Source organism: Antechinus flavipes, chromosome 1, assembly GCF_016432865.1.
Source record: "Antechinus flavipes isolate AdamAnt ecotype Samford, QLD, Australia chromosome 1, AdamAnt_v2, whole genome shotgun sequence".
NCBI lineage: Eukaryota > Metazoa > Chordata > Mammalia > Dasyuromorphia > Dasyuridae > Antechinus > Antechinus flavipes.
The window spans coordinates 452183338-452203166 of NC_067398.1; the positions used below are offsets into that span (position 1 = coordinate 452183338).

Here is a 19829-nt window from a genome sequence, read left to right on the forward strand (position 1 = left end):
AGAAGGAACACTGGGAAACGAATGTGAACTATTTGCATTTTTGATTTTCTTCCCGAGTTATTCTTACCTTCTGAATCCAATTCTCCCTGTGCAACAGGAGAACTGTTCGGTTCTGCAAATATGTATTGTATCTAGGATATACTGCAACATATTTAACATATATAGGACTGCTTGCCATTTGGGGGGGGGTGGAGGGAGGGAGGGGAAAAAACGAAACATAAGCGAGTGCAAGGGATAATGTTGTAAAAAATTACCCTGGCATGGATTCTGTCAATACAAAGTTATTATTAAATAAAATAAAATTAAAATTAAAAAAAAAGAACAAAAGCAGAAAATGCTGATGTATATATCATTGCAGCATCTTGTTGGCTAGGCAAATTGTAGGCATCTTTTCTTTCTGCACTTTGCAGACTGAAAAAGGAAAGATCACTTGATATTTCTTTAGCTTTAGGGTTAGTTAAGTGTTTTGAATTCCATGAAAGAAATGTGAAAGCTTTTCCTCCTCAAATTTAGCTGAAAGCTTATGATTTTAATTAAGTCCATTGTAGTGTTAAGCAGATATGTATCAGAAATCCAGATGTTGTGGAGGATTCAAGCTTATATTAAGTTAATAACATGGTTCACAAAATTCCTACTGTAATTGGAAGTGTGTAAAATTGTTTTTAAATTCTTATTTTTCAATATGAGCAAGATTTTCTTAGATTTTTAAAACTATTTTCATAAAATCATTTAAAATCCATCTTAAAGCCCATATTTAAATTTTGTTCATGTGTTTTATAAGGAATATACAGTTTGGGGTTTGCATCACAAATGGCTAATCAGTATCTTGGGTTTTCAATATTCTAAATATTCTAATTGGCTTCTGAATTTCAAATCTCTGCTGGCTCAGTAGTTGCCAGTTTGAAAGTCATGGGCTGGGGGGAAGAGAAGAATGACTTTAACAACTGAAAAATGACCACCTTCTTTTTAAAAAAGAAATAAGAATAGAACTCTTAAATTCAGCGCAACTTCATACGGCCATTTTTATGTCTTATTTTCCTCTGTGCACAGAGGAAAGGAGACAAACTCTGATATTAGGAAAGACAAATTAAGACCTTTTCTATGATTAGTAGAAAATAGTAATAAAAAAGAGTCATTCATACTAGAGAAAACAAAATTCCTAGTGAGAAAAAAGCTGGATGGGATAAGTCATTGACTACAAATTTACTACAAATTTGAAAAAAGTATTAGATTTGGATCTGACTATCAGAACTTTATTACTCCTATGATTTACTGCCTTAGCTAGTGGTGTTCCATCAATCTATCAATTGACATTTACTAAGCAATTATGATATGTTAGGCACCATGCTAAGTACTGAAGATATGAAGCAGGAAATAATTAACAGAAGGAGGGTGTGAGAATTAAGAGGGACTTCCTATTGAATAAAGGATTTTAGTTGGTACCAAAAGATGACCAAGGAAGTCAGTAAGTGGAATTGAGAAGAGAGAGTATTCTAGACATGGGGGACAGCCAGAGAAAATTCCCAGAGATGGAGTGTCTTGTTCATGGAATGGCCAAGAAGTCAATGTTATTGGATCAAAGAGTATTTGTGTATGTTGGTTAGGGAGAGTAAGTTGCAAGAAGCCTGAGAAGATAGGAGAAGGATAGGTTATAAATTGCTTTGAATAGGAGAATTTTATAATTGATTTTGTAAGTGACAGACATTCAATAGAATCTGTTGAGTGGTGTTGGTATTAGTGGTGGTCAGAAATATGCGTTCTAAAACTTAAGGAAATGAAGTAGAGTCCTGAACTCTCCTTAAAGCAAACTTTGGAATTTGTTGATAATTTATAAAACATTTGTGTTCATATTTGTAAAAAGGAAGCATGTGCTTATCACCTTCGATAGACACTTAATTTTCCAGCATTCTGTTCTGTTTTTTGAGAGGGAAAACAACCTTAAGGTCAATTCTCATAAAACTAACCCTATCCAGACTTATGGATTAGGTCTAAATGGAAGACCCCATATATAAGGATAGCACTATTCTATTAAGCAGATCAAAGGGAGCTGTAATCCTTTGCCAATACACCAAACTGAGGTAAGCATTACTCCAGGCACCTTTTGAACACAAGAGTCAAGAATAAGCTAGATAAGAATTCACACTAGGTTTGGTTTAATTTCTTTGATGTCAGAAGATGCCACTTGTTGATGCATAATTTATTCTAGTTGTGTTTTGTCTACCTCTTCTCGCTCCCACCACTTCACAATCCTAGAGAAGGGGCTCAGGTTGGTCTTTTTATTTCATTGAGTGTGAATGTCCTTATCACTTTGTATCTATTCTGATAGCTTGTTGGTTGGTCACCCTGCCTCAAGTCTCTTTCTACTTCAGTCTATCCATCACTCAGCTGTCAAAGTGATTTTCCTATGTCACTTCTGCCTTCCCCTTCTTTCTCTGCCTCTGCTCAGTCAACTGTAGTTGCTTCCTATCACCTGCAGCATCAAAATTCTGTAATTCTGTTTAGGCTTTAAAAAATCTTCAAACCCTGCTTTTCAGTAGCACTTTTGTCCCTGTTTTCTGTGGTCCAGTGACATGGACCTCTTTATTGTTCCTCTCATAAGATACTCTTATCCCCTGATTCTGTCCTTTTCACTGGCCATTCCCCATTCCCCCATCCCTCCTCCTTACTATCCTTGGTTTCCTTCAAATCCCAGCTAAAATCCTGTCTTATGCACAAAGCTGTTCTCATCCCTCATAATCCTAGTGCCTTTTCTCTGAGATGATCTCTAATACATACTGATATATAAATGTATACATACACATAGATATACATAATATTAGTTTGTATATATGTATATAATCCTATTTGTACATAATTGTTTGCATGTTGTTTTCTACATTAGGCTATGAACTTTTTAGGAACAAAGAATTCTTTCTAAATCATTCTTTGTATTTCTGGGACTTAGCATAATGCCTGGCACTTACAAGATGCCTTATAAATGCTTGTTGAATAAATTTATTGATTATGTACGTGTCTTCTTCCTTAATGGAATATATGCTACGTGAAGATAGGATCTGTTTTCTTTTTTGTTTTTGTGTCCTTTATGTGTCCTTTATGCCTAGTATAATGCTTGGTGTATATAGTTAGGGCTTAAGAGATGCTTACTAAATTGACTTGAGCTGATTGAGTTGTATCATTATCTGTGTCTTGAGCCAGCTGTTTATCTTTATAGGCTTCAGATTTTCTCATATATAGATTGTACTAGTCTCTGATGTCTCTTCTTCTCCAAATCCTATGACCTGAAAGTTGACATTATAAATTGAATGGCTTTTAAACTCTAGATTGAAAATTTAGACTGATCTAGGAAAAAAACATTTAAACAAAGTCTTTGTATTAGATTAATGCTATAATGCATTCAGCCAGGAGTTGGATTAGGTAGATGATCTTTACTGTCAAACTATGCTCTACAATATTCTATTTTTACCATTCTGGTTATGGATTAGCAGGAAAGGTATGAAAATGTTATATTGAAAGGTCTCAAGACTAGATATTTAGAGTTAGCATTTCTATATTGCTTTCAGCTTTACAAAATGCTTCATCTATGTTATATCTTTTGATTTTCAACAAACCCAGGAAATAAATGCTAGGGTTATCCTCTTTATACAGAGGAGGAAACTGAGGTTAAAAGATGTTTAAATGATATCTCTTGAGATCATGGGCCTAGTTAGAGAGTAAGGCAGTATTCAAACCCAGGTCTTTAATGTCCAAAACTCTACCTATTCACTGTGACACTTATTGCATTGTTAGGGATTTGGGATCTGGCTGGTCCTTGCTTTACTACTAATAATGTGTGATCTTAATCACTTAAATTAATCTCTGAGTCTTAGTTTCTTTCTGTATATAAAACAAGATTATTAGGCTTTATTATCTCTACAAAGTCCTTATTTTAATTCTCTGCGAGTCTGGGAAATTGGAAGTATTTATTTCTTTGAGAAAGTTTATTTTGTTCATCATAATAAATTATTTTATTATTTTTAATTACTTGAGTTTAATCTTTAACATCATTTTACTATTTAAGTTTGTCTGGCTTAATGAAGAACTATTTAAAAAAAATTGCTGTGAATAAAGACTGGAAAATCCTGATTGTCATCAGGATCTTGGTAGAAATATGTACCATGTGTTAAGTGAATGGAAGGCTCGCTCCTGAGGAAGGAAGACCTGGCTTCAGTCCTGAGCTCTGACATATAAAAGCCATATAAACCTGGGCAAGTCACTTAACTTACTGGTATTTCAGACAACTCTCTAAAACTCTTTTTAAGTTATGGAATTTTTTGTTGTTATTGTTCATTTATTTTTCTCCATTTAGAGCTCTTTAAAAACTAGTCCCATTTACCTTTTTAGGTTCATTGTACATTGCTTTTCTCCCATCTACCTTCTGAATCAGCTACACTGGCCATCTTGTTCTTCACAGACAAGACACTTCATTTCCCCTTCTTTGTGCCATTTCAGAGGGCAGTTAGTGGAAAAAGTCACTTAACTGCTGTCTGCCTCAGCTTCCTCAACTGTAAAATGGGAATCATAAAAGCACCTATTTCCCAGGCTGATTATAATATAATATTTGTGAAGTGCTTAGCACAGTACCTATCACATAGAAGGTACTTACATTTCCTTGCCCTTAATCTCAGTGATTCTCACTAAAGACTTCACAACAGTAAATTTATTTCATGATAATTGCCCTGTGGTTTGTGGGAAAATAATACTATTATTATTTTTTGCAAGACACTTGAGGTTAAGTGACTTGTTCAGCATCACACACCTAGACAGTATTATTTTTGAGGGATCATTGTGAATAGCAGCAGCCTGCCATTTTGGGAACCTGCATATTAAATTGATACCATGTCAATTTAATAATTCAGTCAGGTGAACATAATAGAGCGCTAATGTGTTCTCAGTACCAATACAGTAAAAAAGTAATAAAACACAGCAACTTTTCATAGACCCCATTTTTATTATGTGACAGTCAACTATAAAGCATTGATTTATGAGCTAATCTCTGTATACTTGCAATGCACACACATTAAATTAATTATTTCACTACAACTTGCAGATTTTCATGGCTCATGGTAGGCTCTCATTTTAAAAAATCTATTTGGGAAAGGATATATTGTCAAAAATTATTTTCTTTTCAAATGAATATGTCTGTCTGTTAGTGAAATGCCTAGTAATCCTTTCCAAAGGAGTGTCATGGCTTTCTAGCAAATCTTAGTGTATCACACACCCAACAATGCATTCATTTTAGGGTAACAAGAGGTATTGGCTGCTACTATTTTCAGTTTAAAATTCAAGCAAAAAGAAATATGTTCCACTGTGCTTTGTGTACCGAGAAACTTTCAAGTAAGTCATTCTTATCCTCAGGCATGACTTGTGTCAACTCTACTCAGGGATCAACCACTGAAGTTGATTCTCTTTTGGGGGTTGGATTATATTTCCCTCTTTGACCTCTCCATTCCCTCCCCCTCTTTCCCTGCCTAAATCTTTTAATCATAAAATTATGATTAAAAGATAAGCCTTTTAAATCTCTGTCATTGCTATTTATATTTACTGTTTGCTTTTCCTACATTGATTTTTTTTTTACAGTGTTTCATATTTTATAATTTCTTTACATCACACATTATGACCTCATCTTCAAACATATTTTGAGTTGGCCTGGAGGTGTGTTTCACTTCCTGTGTGCCAGAAGGTTTTTGTCTTTCTGGAATCAGTATGTTATGTATTTGTTCACTATTTCTCTTTTAGGTCTTCCTTCTTGCCTGGTTATACATTTATCTATCTAAATGGTGTTTAATAATTATCTCAGAAATAACAAATTGTAAATAATTTTACAGATGCATGAAATCATTATAAAATAATTGTAAATCATTTTGGAAACTATAAATCAGAAAACTAAATTGTTTTGTTACATATGTTCTAAATAGCAATGGCAATAAATATTTTTAGAAGCCATTGAAATATCTTTTATTGGATAGACCTTTCATTGATTTTTATTTTTACTATCAGTTCTTAAAGGCTTGTCAGAGAGAATAGATACACAGAAAAGGATTGTGTTGATGAAATGCTAATATGAAATAATTCATGTAGTTATATGGATCTTTGACAAATTTTCCAAACCAAGTAAGCAATGGAAATTAATTTTAAAATTTATTCTTTCTGCCTTGGTTTAGAATTTTCTTTTGATCAAATATTTATTTATTTATATATTCTTTTTAAACTCAAGAGACTCATTTCTCAAAATAGAAACTAGACAAGAGAAGAAAAACCCTTAGGAAAAAGTAATGTTCTGAGATTTTCAGTTTGCTGCTTGATTTGCTTTCTTCTTTGTTGTCAAATCATTTAACTTGACCTTGTATATAAGAATTTCTCAATAAATATTTGTTGAATGAATGTATCACTTTTCTGTAAATAATTTTTAGCTTTGAGATGGAAGGGAAATAATTGTCTGTGAAGAGCTATGCTGTCAGTTGAGTACACGTATTAAACACTTATTAAGTGGAAGACACAATGCTGAGTGCTCAACACACCACTTCATATGATCCCCTTTGGAATCTGCTTGATATTTATTTTGCCAAATCCTCACATTCTCTCTCAGGACTCATGTTCTTCTTGGCTTAGACATTTTTTGAGAGAGTACAGACCTAGCTCACTGCTTTCTTTATTGTATTACTGAATAATTACACCACTACATTGATTCCCAAGATTTTTGAAGAAGCTCCCCCGCCAAAAACAACAACAATAACAACAAAAAAACTTTCCATTAAAAAAACTGTTAAGATACTGAGGCTTCATTGAATTCATTTTGAACAGTGAGAATAGTTGTACAAAGGTATCCGAGCACAGAAATAAATTCCCACCCACTCCACAGGGGGATTATAAAGATAAATACGAAGATTTGTGAGAGACATTTGTACCATTTGTGACCTTTTCATTTACATTGTTGTAGTCATTGTATATTTTTATTTTATTGGTACTGTTTATTTTGTGTTGCATTTAATTTGTACAAAGCTCACATTTTCTGAATTCCTTATATTTGTCATTTTTGCTATGCTGTAGTATGCCATACCATTAATATGCTATAGTTTATTTAGTCATTCCCCAGACAAAGGTTATCCACTTTGTTTTGAACTCTCTGCTCTCATAAAGAATTTTGTTATGAATACTCTAGCATATGTTGGCCCCTTTGTTTCTGTCTTTGACTTACTTGGTGTGTTGATGGAGGGAGATTCTGGAACTTAGCATAAAGCCTGGCACTTACAAGATGCCTTATAAGTGCTTGTTGAATAAATTTTTGTCACAGAGTATGAATAGTTTAGCCACTTTTTTGTACAGTTCCAAATGTGGAATCCAGAGTTTTTACAGCTCCCCAGCAGAGTATCAGTATGTTTGTCTTTTCAGGGTTCTTTTAGCATTAACTGTTCTCATCTTTTGTCACTTTTTCATTTTGTAACCTGTGGGGTGACACCTCAGGGTTGTTCTTATTGATGTTTCTCTCATTGTTAACAATTTAAAGCTTATTTTCATGTGATCATATTCAGTTTGAAAGAGTAAGGTAGAGGATAACAATTTATTAAAAATTTACTGAATTGGGCTCTGTGCTAAGTACTTTATAATGATTATATATCTTATGTTTAGGGAAATGGCTCTTGAGTCTGTTCTCTGATTAGATGAAAAGGCTTTAATTCAATAAATTTAATTTTTTCTTTTACTGAATGTATTTTTTATTCCATTATAATTTGAAAAGAATGCATTTAATATTTGTGCTTTTCTGCATTGGGTTGTGAGGTTTTTTTTACTTTTATATATTCATGCATTCATTTTTATTTTTCCCCACTTACATGTAAAAACATTCTTTTTGGTATACATATATATTCAATTTTTAAAACATTTCTTTATGAATCATGTTGAGAGAGAAAAATAAGAACAAAAGAAAAAAATCATGAGAGAAAAGAAAACAGAAAAAAAAAAGTGAACATAACATATGTAGATTTACACTCATTCTTCACAGTTCTCTTTCTGGATACAGTTAGAGTTTTCCATTCAAAGTGTATTGGGATTGCTTTGGATCACTGAACTGCTGAGAAGAACCAAATATGTCATAGCTGATCAACACACAATCTTCTTGTTGCTATGTACAATTTTTTTTGGTTCTACTCATTTCACTTAGCATTAGTTGTGTCCCTCCAGGCGTTTCTGAAATCATCTTGCTGACCATTTCTTATAGAACAATAATATTCCATTATATGCATAATTTACTCAGCCTTTCCCCAATTAATGGACATCTACTTTCCAATTCTTTGCCACCACAAAAAGAGCTTCTACAGTTTTGTACATGTAAGTCCTGTTCCTTTATGATTTCTCTGGGATAGGATCAAAGGGTATGCATAGCTTGATAGCTTTTGGGCATAGTTCCAAATTGCTCTCTTAAATGATTGGATCATTTTACAACTCCACCAATAATGCATTAGAGTCTCAATTTTTCCACATCCCATCCAACATTTATCATTATCTTTTCTTGTCATCTTAGCCAATTTGAGAGGTGTGAAGTAGTATCTCAGAGCATAGAGGCCTTTGTGTTTGGTGTCTTGTTAAAGCAGCAGGTATGTCTACCTGCGCTCTCCAGGCAACATACTAGTTTCCTGTGCTGGTAATTAGCCTTCTGTACTGGACTGGAGGTTGCTCCACTGCTCTGCTCTGCTTCTGATCCAGGACAGAGGGTCTCAGTTGCTTATCTGCTGTCATTAAGATCTTCTCACTGGCTTTCATGGACATCATCTGAGCTGGGCTGAACTCCCTTTTCACCCCAGTGAGACTGACCTTTCTTGAAGTCCTTCTAATCTATCTTGAGCTGGAGAGTAGTTTCATTTCATCAGACTCTGTTCAGAAGCTTGATTTCATGCAGTTTTCAAGGGAAACAGGGAAAGCGCAAGCAGTTTCCTGACTTCACTCCTCCAACTTGGCTCTGCTTCTGGAACTCTCAACAAACATTTTAAAAATAATTTTATAAACAACATATATAGCAACTAGTTTGAGGAAGGCATTGCACTAGGTATGCAAATGCAAAAAAGAAAAATAGTTGCTGCTCTCAAGAAGCTCACATTCTACTCTGGGATACAACAGAAACCACAAGATTATTTTGGAAAAAAAGGAAAAAAACACTTAAGATTTGGGGAATCAGGAAAGGCTTAAGATAGAAGTTGGCACTTGAGTTCTTAGCCTTCATAAACAACTATAGATTCTAAGATGGTAATAAGAAAGCATTCCTGGGCAGTTTAGACATGGGAGAGAGCCCATACAAAATCATGGGTGCAGGAAATGGAATGCTGAATTTTGGGAATGGCCCATAGTTCAGTATGATTGAAATGTAGAGTGAAATTGAATAATGCAAAAAGATCAAGTCTGACAAGGAAGGTGCCACATATCTCACTGTCAATAAAGACTCTGGAAAAGCATCTCTTTTTAAAAAATCTATAATTGTAATGATCAAGTACTTCAAAATTAAATTTTATTTCTAATGTTATTTCTAACCTTCCTACTTCTTTTTACTTTTAGACCTTCCCTCACCATGGCCCACAGGAATCTGACAGGAAGCTGCAATGTTAACTGTGGTTGTAAAATCCATGAGTATGAACCAGTCTGTGGATCAGATGGAATTACATACTTTAACCCTTGTCTGGCTGGCTGTGCCAGTAGTGGTAATCATAGTATGGGGGTAAGTGTTCCCAGCAAATTCATATGCTATTATTAATTCACCTTTCCACGACAGAGGACATGTAGGTATTCATTTGCTATTGTGATACTATACATTCATTAGAGGTTTACTCTAATCATCAAAATGCCTACTGTCCTAGAAAGACAATGAAGCAATATTACCTTTCTCCAGAGAAGAGGTCAGCTTTGAGGAGACACCTGACTTCCATACGAGCGCTTTGGCTATTTCCATTACTGGCTCATTGCAACATGATAGTGTGTATCTCCTGGTTAGCCCTCTCTCCCTTACCCCCTTCTTTTCTTTCTTTTGATATCTCTTGTATGCAAATGTGAAGGTCAAGATGGCCATTACATTTGATGCCCACAAAATAGAAAAATAAATGGTCTTTGGTTTCTTTTTCATTACTTTATGGATTAGATCCAGTATGTGACTAAGTTGTACTTTTGACACAATTGGGGTCTTTAAAATATCTTCTTAGGTGTTTTTAGAAGCCAAAAATAGATTACACTTTTAAAAACTTTGGGTTAAAGATAATTCTGTTGGTTCAGCCTTTCAGAGTTTATTTTGAGAATTTTCTTCCCCATGAGTTGTGAATAACACATAAAAAAAATTTTAGCTCAAAGAACATTGGATTCAGAATTGGAGGACTTGGTTTCTAATCCTAGTTCTGCTACTGACTGTGTTATTTCTTCTTTCTTTTAATCTGCAAGTCAATTGAACTCTTTGGAATTTAGTGTCTTTTTTATATAAAATATGTGTTGGATAAGCTTATTTCAAAGTTATTCCTAGCTCTAAAGCCTCTGATGCTGAGAATCTATGATTCTATTAACTAGAAAACTTTCTTGCGATTAATACTTAGAATATTTTCATAGTACTATAAGGTCTGTAAGGTGCTTATGTAGATGTTCTGTTTCCCTCTTTGAATCCCTAACTGTTTTCAAGTCTCAGTTTGAGCTAATTTCTGCAGTTGTTAGTGCCATTGAGAATAGCTTTATATTTTATCTTGAGATTACTTCTCTAAGAGGGTGCTATGTCTCCCAAATAGAATGTAAACTCTTTGAAGGGAGGGGCTGTCTAGTTTTTGTCCTTTTATTATTAGGATCTTGCCACATAATTGGAGCTGAATAAATGCCAGTTGAATTGAATTGAATCATATAATTCCTTTTGTGAAGTTAATATTACAAATAAGGAAATGGAATCTCAGAGAGATAACTAGGTTCAGACTTGCCCAGAGAATATACAATTATTAAGTGTCAGAGTAGCATAAGCCCTTATGTTCTGAATTCAAGCCTAGTACTATTATCCGCTAGGCCAATGGTGTCAGACTCTAATAGAAACAGATTCTTGGGTTGAAATTGACTTAGAAAACCACAGTCATCATTATTTATGCTATATTGCCTCTTTATTTATTTTGTTAAATATTTCCTAATTATATTTCAATCTGGTTGGAAGTTACACTTGGGAATTTTGTGAGCTGTTGGCTATGAATTTGACAGCTCTCTCCTAGGCCACACTTTAATAATACAATGAATCTGTGAGTTTATTTACTTAAGTATTTCTCTCACCATATATGCACATTATAGTTCAAAGTATATTAACTCTTTCAGGGCATGTGTTGAATGAACGACAAGCAGATGGCCAAACAGCTTTATTTTGTCACACTTCTTATGACTCTATTTGATTATGAAAATGTTAAAATCATTTTCTAATTCATTGAATTCAGCAGGTATATTTTTTTCCTGAAAGAGAAACAAAAAAATCAGCCAAATGATTTTTTACTTGTATTTGTCTTGTATTTAAAGTACAATTAAAAATAGGGTTTTTTTTGGGGGGAATGATCAGTGTTTTGAGAAAACAATTCTCTTGCTCAGTTTATTATGCCAATATATAATAATTATTATATATTGCCTTTTAAGAGCTACCCATTTTCCACATCACCTAATCTGTTATGGGCTAGAACTCTGAACTTGAAACAAAAGATTCTTACAAGGTACTAAGTCAATGGAATTGATAGAGACAATAGTTATATAATTTAGCATGATTTAGTATGATTGATTTAATCCTACAAGGAGACGTTATGGGCCAGAACTTGAAAAAAGGTATTAAGTGGAATTGAGGAGACAATGGTTAAATCTAGTTTAGCATTGATTTAATCCTACAACAAATAATGGTTTCTTAGTGACATAATGATTAATGTATACTCAGTGTAGAGTATATCAGCTATAGAGGCTCTCAGAGGCTGAAACAGATCTCTTCCATCTTCTACCTTTATTGTGGCTGGAAGCTGAAGTACAAACCTTTGGATCCGGAGAGATTCAGAGGACAGAGAAGGAGGCAGGAGCCTCAAGCCCATGGAACTAAGGAGAGAGATATCTCTAAGAAAGCTAACTGAGCCCCAGAAAAGGAGACAAGACTTTGAAAGAGACAATAAAGGATTTGAACTTTAACCTCTGACTACTCATGTGGTGATTACTCTTAACTGACATGAAGGCTGCTTCCAGAGACCCTAAGATAACCTCAACAGAGAACATTACATTTTAGAAAGAATATTACACTAATCTACTTGATGAACTGAGATTTTTTTTTTTACTCACAGCATCTGACTTGCTATGACTTAAAAGGAGAAAATTCTGTGATGGTGCTGATAATGATTAATATTAACAATATGTATTAATAGCAAAATGGCAAAGGTAGAGAACTACCCTTAGTGTATAGAAGACACTAAGATTCAAGGGTACCCTCTGACATTCATTGGCTATGAGACTCAGGACAAGTCATTTCATTTTGCAGTGGTCCAAGCAACTATCTTACAGACTTTTAAGTTACAGAAAAGGGACTGATGTGCATTGGCAGAGGAAGTTTCTTTATTAGTAGGTTAGGGATTAACCCAGATTCCATGCCTCTAAGTTTCAGTGCTTTGACTTCTGAATAGGTTTATCCATACCTATGTAATTTTCTACTTAGATTCATTCTTGCCTGTTGAGATTTTTTTTGGAGGCTGATTGTCATTGTTGATAAACACACCTTTGTGAATATATTGTATGTAGTTATTTATTAGGATTCATCCCAAAGCCATTCATTCTGAAATTTTTTTCACACTTATTATTTCCTTGCTATGTATTTTGTTGTTGCTGATCACAGCATTTAACTTGAAAGCTACTTTATTTTCTTTCTTCAGGTTCGTAATTATACAGAATGTGCCTGTGTTCAGAGCCGCCAAGTCATCACTGCACCAACGGTGGGGCAGCGCAGTCAGCTCCGGATGGTTATTGTCAAAACCTATCTCAATGAGAATGGCTACGCCGTGTCTGGAAAGTGCGATCGGACCTGTAATACCCTTATTCCATTCCTTGTTTTTCTTTTCATTGTTACCCTCATAACAGCATGCGCCCAGCCATCAGCCATCATAGTCACACTCAGGTGAGCCCTAGATTATATTTACAGGGAGGCCTTCATTGTCCTTACAGGAGCTAAAGTAAAGTATCAGGGTTTGATCATTATTTATGAACTGAAAGAAGCATTAAAAGTCACCTTGGTTATATAAGCTTAGTCCTATATTGGGAATTGAATGGGATAAGAGAGAAAAGTAAAGAGTTTGGATGAAGTGAGATATAGGTGTAGAGGGCCACAGATAGTGGGGGAACTCTGGGTAAGGTATAAGAAGACCCTTCAGCCCAGAGGGAACCTGCTGACAATGTCTGGTTTGGCTCCCCATCTCCCCTACCAGTTCTCATTCTTCCTGAGAAGTCAAGAAGGGCACAACCACATGTGTTCTACTTGAAACAAGGGATACTTACAGTAAGGAAGCATTTATATTTCAATAGCAAGGTGGTTATAGTTAGCACTTGCTTAGTGTGATATGGTGATATAATGGTTCTCTAGTTGGCACATGCTCAGTGTGCTGTAGTGATGTAATCTTACTAAGGTATTTAGGGCTGAGAGAACTGGAAAGAAAGGGACTCCATCTTTGACCATCCTTTGACAGTCTCCTGTCTTCTTTACTGCTCCACTGCTCCGAGACCAAGGACTTGGGCTGGTGCCGAGGTCCTCCAGAGAGCTAGTCCGGATGACATATTTTGGCACCCCAGTATGTCGGGGGTGTAGAAAGCATAGTACATTTTGGCACCCCAATTTGGGGGCTCTAGAAAGCATTCTACATAGGGAATTTAGGAACTTGCCTATATTTATACTCTTTTTTCAGTTGTGAAAGGGTTGGTGTGTGATAGGCTAGAAGCAAGGACCACAGCAGAGTGCAATCACTAGTCTTACCTCTGAGACAGATTCCTTAGGATGTCTCCACTTCCTCAAAATGCCAACCCTGAAAAGTTGTACTTTGTTACTTGACTGTGAGAATATGTATAAACTATGAAAAACAAATCTGAAAGTATAGGGGAACAACAAGAAGCCTATTGAACTTAGAAAATTATTTATATTAAAGATACAAGGTTGCCCTAGATTTTAAGCAGATTGTGGAGGAACACTCACTGGATGTCCTTGAATGGATTCCTGTTTGGGTCAGTTTCCAAGCCTTTCCAATTCTTCTTCCCCAAATGCTCATAGATTACATATCCTCTCCACTTACATAGTCACTGTTCTAGTTCAGGCCATCGTAGCATCTTATCTGAACGATTTACCATAGCCTTCTAATATATCTCCCTGCTTCAAAGTTTTTCCTCTCAGCAATCCATTTCTCCTCATGGTAAACTCAGTCCACACTTAATTGTTCTGTAAGCATTGACCTAGTAAGCATTCAAGATATAAAGTGGGTGTCAAAGATGTAAAAAGTGGCAATCTCTGCCAAAGCAGAGATCTAACCATGTTGTTTCCCTGCTTAAAAGTTCTATTGGCTCTTTATAACCTCTAAGTTAAAATAAAAATTCTTCAGTTTGGCATTTATAGCCCTGAGTAGACATATTACCCTTCCCCCACACTGTGGTCAATCCAGACCATCCCATTTGCTGTTCCTCATACATTATATCATCTCTCTTTTGTCTCTTTGCCTTTGCATATTCCTCTTCTCTGGAATGTCCTCACTCCTTGTGATACTTCTTAGAATCCCTAAATTCCTTCCAAGCTCATGTCAAGTGCGTAATCTCCCCATTTTAATAGTGTCTTTCCCTCCCAAGTCCTGTAAAGCTTATTTTTTTTTATTTTGTATTTACTTATATGTATATGTTACCCTCTCCTTAAATTCAGGGATTATTTAGTTTTTGTCTTTCTATTGCCAATGCTTTGTGCTGTTCCTGGCACAGTTGGCATAATAAATGCATGTTGATTGGCTGGTGAAACTTAGGGTTGTATTAGATTCTAAGACTCCAAAATTCTGAGATTCTGTGATTCTTTGTTGGATGGCAAGTGTAGTTTATTCTAGACAAGCAATTACTAATGTTGAGATGATTATCTTTGTACTTCCTGATCTGGAATCAATATATTGGCAAAGAGACAGATTTTTTTTTTCACTTGGCCATGCATGCATGCTGTGTGCTCTGCCTTGTTTCTGTCATATCCCAGCTTGGTTTATTTCAGGGATAGCAACTAGACTCATGATTTCATTAGCATAGAAAGCTCCCAGGTGAAACACAGCAAGTATATTTCAGAGGCAGGATCTCATCTCATATCTTCTTGGCTCTGAAATCTGTGTTTTTTACAAAATTGGAAAACAGACACTATGCCTTTTTCCTACTTTAACACAACATGTCCAGAATCTATGTTGTAATTTTCTTCAGTAATTAGATGTAATAGAAAGGACAATTTGGGGTTATTCAGGAACTTATGACTACATTGCTGACTAGTGTACTTAAGGAATAATAGAATAATTTTTGAAGACGTATAGAGATTAGAAAAGTGCTGCAAGTATTTGTAAAGGAGAAAGGATCAGTATTGTGTGCTCTGCATCTAGTAGCCAGTTGATCAGAGAGGCTAAAAGTGAAATATAATTGTTTAGTTTGAATATCAGTGAAAGATTCTCACCCTGCTTGCTGCATTTAGACCATCTAATTCTGGCTGCATTACCATACTCATCCCATTGCTATTATCCTGGACAGTTACAGTAACTGTCTCAGATCATTAAAATATATGCTAATCTACTATTGGTCAGTCAATTAATAAGTGTTTATTAAAAGTGCTACTATGTACCAGGTGCATACTAAAAGCTGGGGATACAAAAAGAGACAAAAGACAATTTCTGCCGTTAGGGATTTTATACTATATTGGGAAAGACAACAAGCAAACAAAGTGACACAGGAAAAATGGGAAATAATTAACATAGGGAAGACACTAGAATTAGAAAGATGGGAGAAAGCTTCTTATAGATGGTTGGATTTTAGTTGGACTTTAAAAGAAACCAGGGAAGTCAGTAGTTGGAGTGGAGGAAGGAGATCTTTTCAAGCTGAGAGGATAGTCAAAGAAAATAAATGCCCAAAGTCAAGAGATGGAACGTCATATTTATGGAAGAGCCAAAAGGTCAGTATTAATGGATCAAAAAGTACGTGGAAAAGCCATGGAAATTTATTGAATAGAAGAGGAATGTGTGACATGATCAGACCTAAATTTTAGGAAAATGTATGAACATGGATTTAGAGACTGAATGGAGGATAGACTGAAGTGAAGAGAGACTTGAGGCAGGCAGACCCACCAGCAGGTTATTGCAGTAATCTTGGTGTAAAGTGATAAAGGCTTGTTCTTTAGTGGCAGCAGTGTTGAAGGAGAAAAAGAGGAATATTAGAGAGATGTTGTGAAATTGAAACTGATAGGCCTTGGAAAGAGCTTGGATATGGGATAGAATGAGAGATAATGAGGAATTCAGGATGATTCCTAGGTTGTAAATATGAGAGACTAGGAGGATGTTGTTCTTTTTTTTTTTTTTTTTTTTAATAATAAGAGCTAGGAAGGGGAAAGATTTAGGGGGAAAATAAGGGGTTCTGCTCTGGACATATATAGAATTTAAAATAACTGCTGGACAGACAGTCTGAGATGTCTGGAAGGCAGTTGGAGGTTTGAGATTGGAGGTTAGCAGAAAAGTTGGGGCAGGGATGATAGATTTCAGTATCATTATCATAGAGATGCTAATTAAATCCTTGGAAGCTGATGAGATCATCAAGTGAAATAATATAGGAGGAGAAAAGAAGAAGGCCCATATCTATCATTAGAGGGTATGATTTGGTGGAAGATGCAGCAAAGGACACTGAAAAGGAGTGGTCAAATAGAGAGGAGAAAAACCAGGAGAGAGTAGTAGAGAGAAGAGAATATCACAGAAGACAGATCCATTAACAGTGTCAAAAGGCTTCGGAAAGGTCAAGGAAAATGAAGAAAGGAAAAAAAAAACTATTGGAGTTTTGGCGTCTGATAAATCATTAGTAATTTTTGAGAGAGTAGTTTTAGTGGAATTAGGTCAGAATTCACATTAAGAAGAGAGTGAAAGGAGAGAAAGTGGAATCATTTGTTAAAGATGACTTTTTGAGTTTAGCTACAAAGGACAGAAGAAATTAGGATGATGGTGGAGATGGGAAAAAATGTGAATTTTTTTGAGAATAGGGGAAACATGGATATATATATATATATATACATATATATATATATATATATATATCATAGAAAATTAGCCTATAGAGAGAGACTGAAAATAATAGAAAGAGTGGGGATGGCACAGAGGAGGCATTCTCTTGCTAGAGATAGGACAGAATAGGATCATTTTAACATGTAGAGAGGGTAGCCTTAGCAAGGAATAAGGCTACTTTATCATGGGAATTAGGGGTGAAGGAAGAGAAAGTGAAAGAAGGCATCTGAGTGATAGGAAATGAAGAAGAAAGGAAAAGAGAGGGAGTTCATCACAGATTACTTCAATTTTTTTCAATATTTGATCAAAACCTGCTAGGAGCCAGAGTTTTTTTTTTTTTTTTTTGTCTTTGTATCTCCAGCTAAGTATCTTGCACATAGTAGTTGCTTAATTATTGTTGAATGAATGAGTATATGATTTTTGGCAAAATTCTATAATTCATTATTAAAGGGATCAGTTTTGAACAGATAGAAAAAGAAGTGATGACTATCAAGGGCTGGTATGGCTTCATCAAGAAAAGATCATGCTGAATTAATCTTATTCTCTCTTTTGACACATGTATCAAACCAGACAGATCAGGAGAATTTTGTAGATATAGTTTACCTAGATTTCAATAAAGCAACTGATAATCTTTTCCTATTCTTCTAGAGAAGATAGTGACATCAGTTAGATAATAGTACCAGTATTAAACTGATGTGAAATTTGTTGACTGACCCATCCAAAAGAATAGTCACTAGGAGGTGTTTCAGCAAATTGGACTTGGTTTTGTGCTGTTTAACATTTTTATTAATGACTTAAAGGCAATAAATAATGTGCTAATTAAATTTGGAAATGACACTATGGAAGTAAAGTAAGTTTACTTCCCTCCTAGTCCATTTCCTCTCTTTGAAATATACACAATACTGTAAAGTTGAAAAGAAATAAAAGCTAACATTATATAGTTGTATGGATTACCAAGCACTTTACATATATTATATTATTTGATCCTCCTAATGATATGAAATAGATGCTGTTACTATTAGCATTTTACAGATAAGGAAACTGTGGCTGAGAGAAGTTAAGCCATTTACTTGGAGTCACACAGCAGGTGAATGTTTGAGACAAGATTCCAAATTTAGCACACTCTCCATTATGTATTATAATTGAAGGATGTATAAAAAAGGCTGGCCCACATGGATAAAGGCCAAGAATTGGTGTCATATAAAAAATAAGTTTAAAAAATGGGGATGTTAAGATTTGAGAAGAGAAGATTTAGGGGAATATAAATACTATCTAAACGCCTTTCATTTAAAAAGAAAGAATGTTTTGATATGCTTTGGCCTAGAGGGTACCATTAGGATCAACATGTGGATTTTTCAAAGAGAAAAATCTAGTTTCCTTCTAAGTATACATTTCTTGACAGTTAGAGCTATTCAGAGCTACAGTTGGATGCTTGAAGAGGTATCTGGGCACCCCTCCGTAGATGTCTTCAAGGAAAAGTTCTGTTGGGTATGTTATGGAGGGATTCTTATACAGATTTAGGGTAAACTAGATGCCTTCATTCCATTTGTCATAGAAATATTGCATTCTCCCTATATTTAAAAGGAATTTTTATTTCTTATTTTGTTTAGATCTAGTAATAGCTTTTCTCAAAGTCACTAGACTTTTCAGATTTAAGGAATACATCTAAATAGAGTAGTTCGATAGACTTTCATGTAAGTGGAATTACTTTGAAATTGTTATTTCAAATCATTCTCCTTTTTTTCTTTTTTCCTTTCCTGTCCTGATTCAGATCTGTGGAAGAAGGGGAGAGACCTTTTGCACTAGGAATGCAGTTTGTTTTATTACGAACACTTGGTAAGTCTCTGAATTTCCAAGTACAATTCTTACTTCCACTTTGCAGGTAACAAACTCTCAATTGCCTTTGAAAATGAGAAGTTGCTTGTTTTCATTAGGGGCTGGGATTTTACAGCTTGACATGGAGGATACTACTCGTTCTGATTTGAACAAATAAAAGGTGAATGATTTAAGATCATAGATTTAGAATTGGAAAGGATCTCAGTGGGTGTCCAGACCAATTCCCACATTTTACAGATGAGAAAGATAAGGCCCAAAGAGGTGAAATTACATAAGTGTCAGAGATGGCATTTGAAACTAGGTCTTCCAACTCCAAATTCATTGCTCTTTTTCCTGTACTACATTATCTAAAGTATCCAATTGGATTTTTCACTTGTCATGAAAGAAAAGCCATAATGAATTTATGTTGTTTAAGGTAGAAATAAAAATTTAGATTTTGCTCCCTAAATGGTAATAATTTTAAGTATCATAGATCATGGCACTATATAAGAGACTTATTAATAGGCTTATGTAAAAGTTCTGTTGTGCATTGTTAATAATTAAAATGATGGCATTTATTCATCTCTCAAAAGTGAATTATTTAGCTGCCTAATTCTTGGGGGATGGTCATATTTGTTGCTGAGTCATGTCAGTTTTGTCTGACTCTTCATGACCCCATTTGGAGTTTTTTTTGGGCAAAGATGCTAGAGTTACTTG

At 34.9% G+C, this 19829-nt stretch overlaps 1 protein-coding gene across 2 annotated transcripts in view; it reads left to right on the forward strand.

The window, feature by feature from the left end:
* Positions 1 to 19829, forward strand: part of SLCO5A1 (solute carrier organic anion transporter family member 5A1) — a 395082-nt gene that overhangs the window by 364815 nt on the left and 10438 nt on the right. For both annotated transcript variants that reach the window (XM_051970066.1, XM_051970067.1), the window contains 3 exons: positions 9583 to 9742; positions 12921 to 13162; positions 19069 to 19133. In XM_051970066.1, coding sequence (XP_051826026.1) covers positions 9583 to 9742; positions 12921 to 13162; positions 19069 to 19133 — 467 coding nt within the window. The remainder of the gene's footprint in view (positions 1 to 9582; positions 9743 to 12920; positions 13163 to 19068; positions 19134 to 19829) is intronic.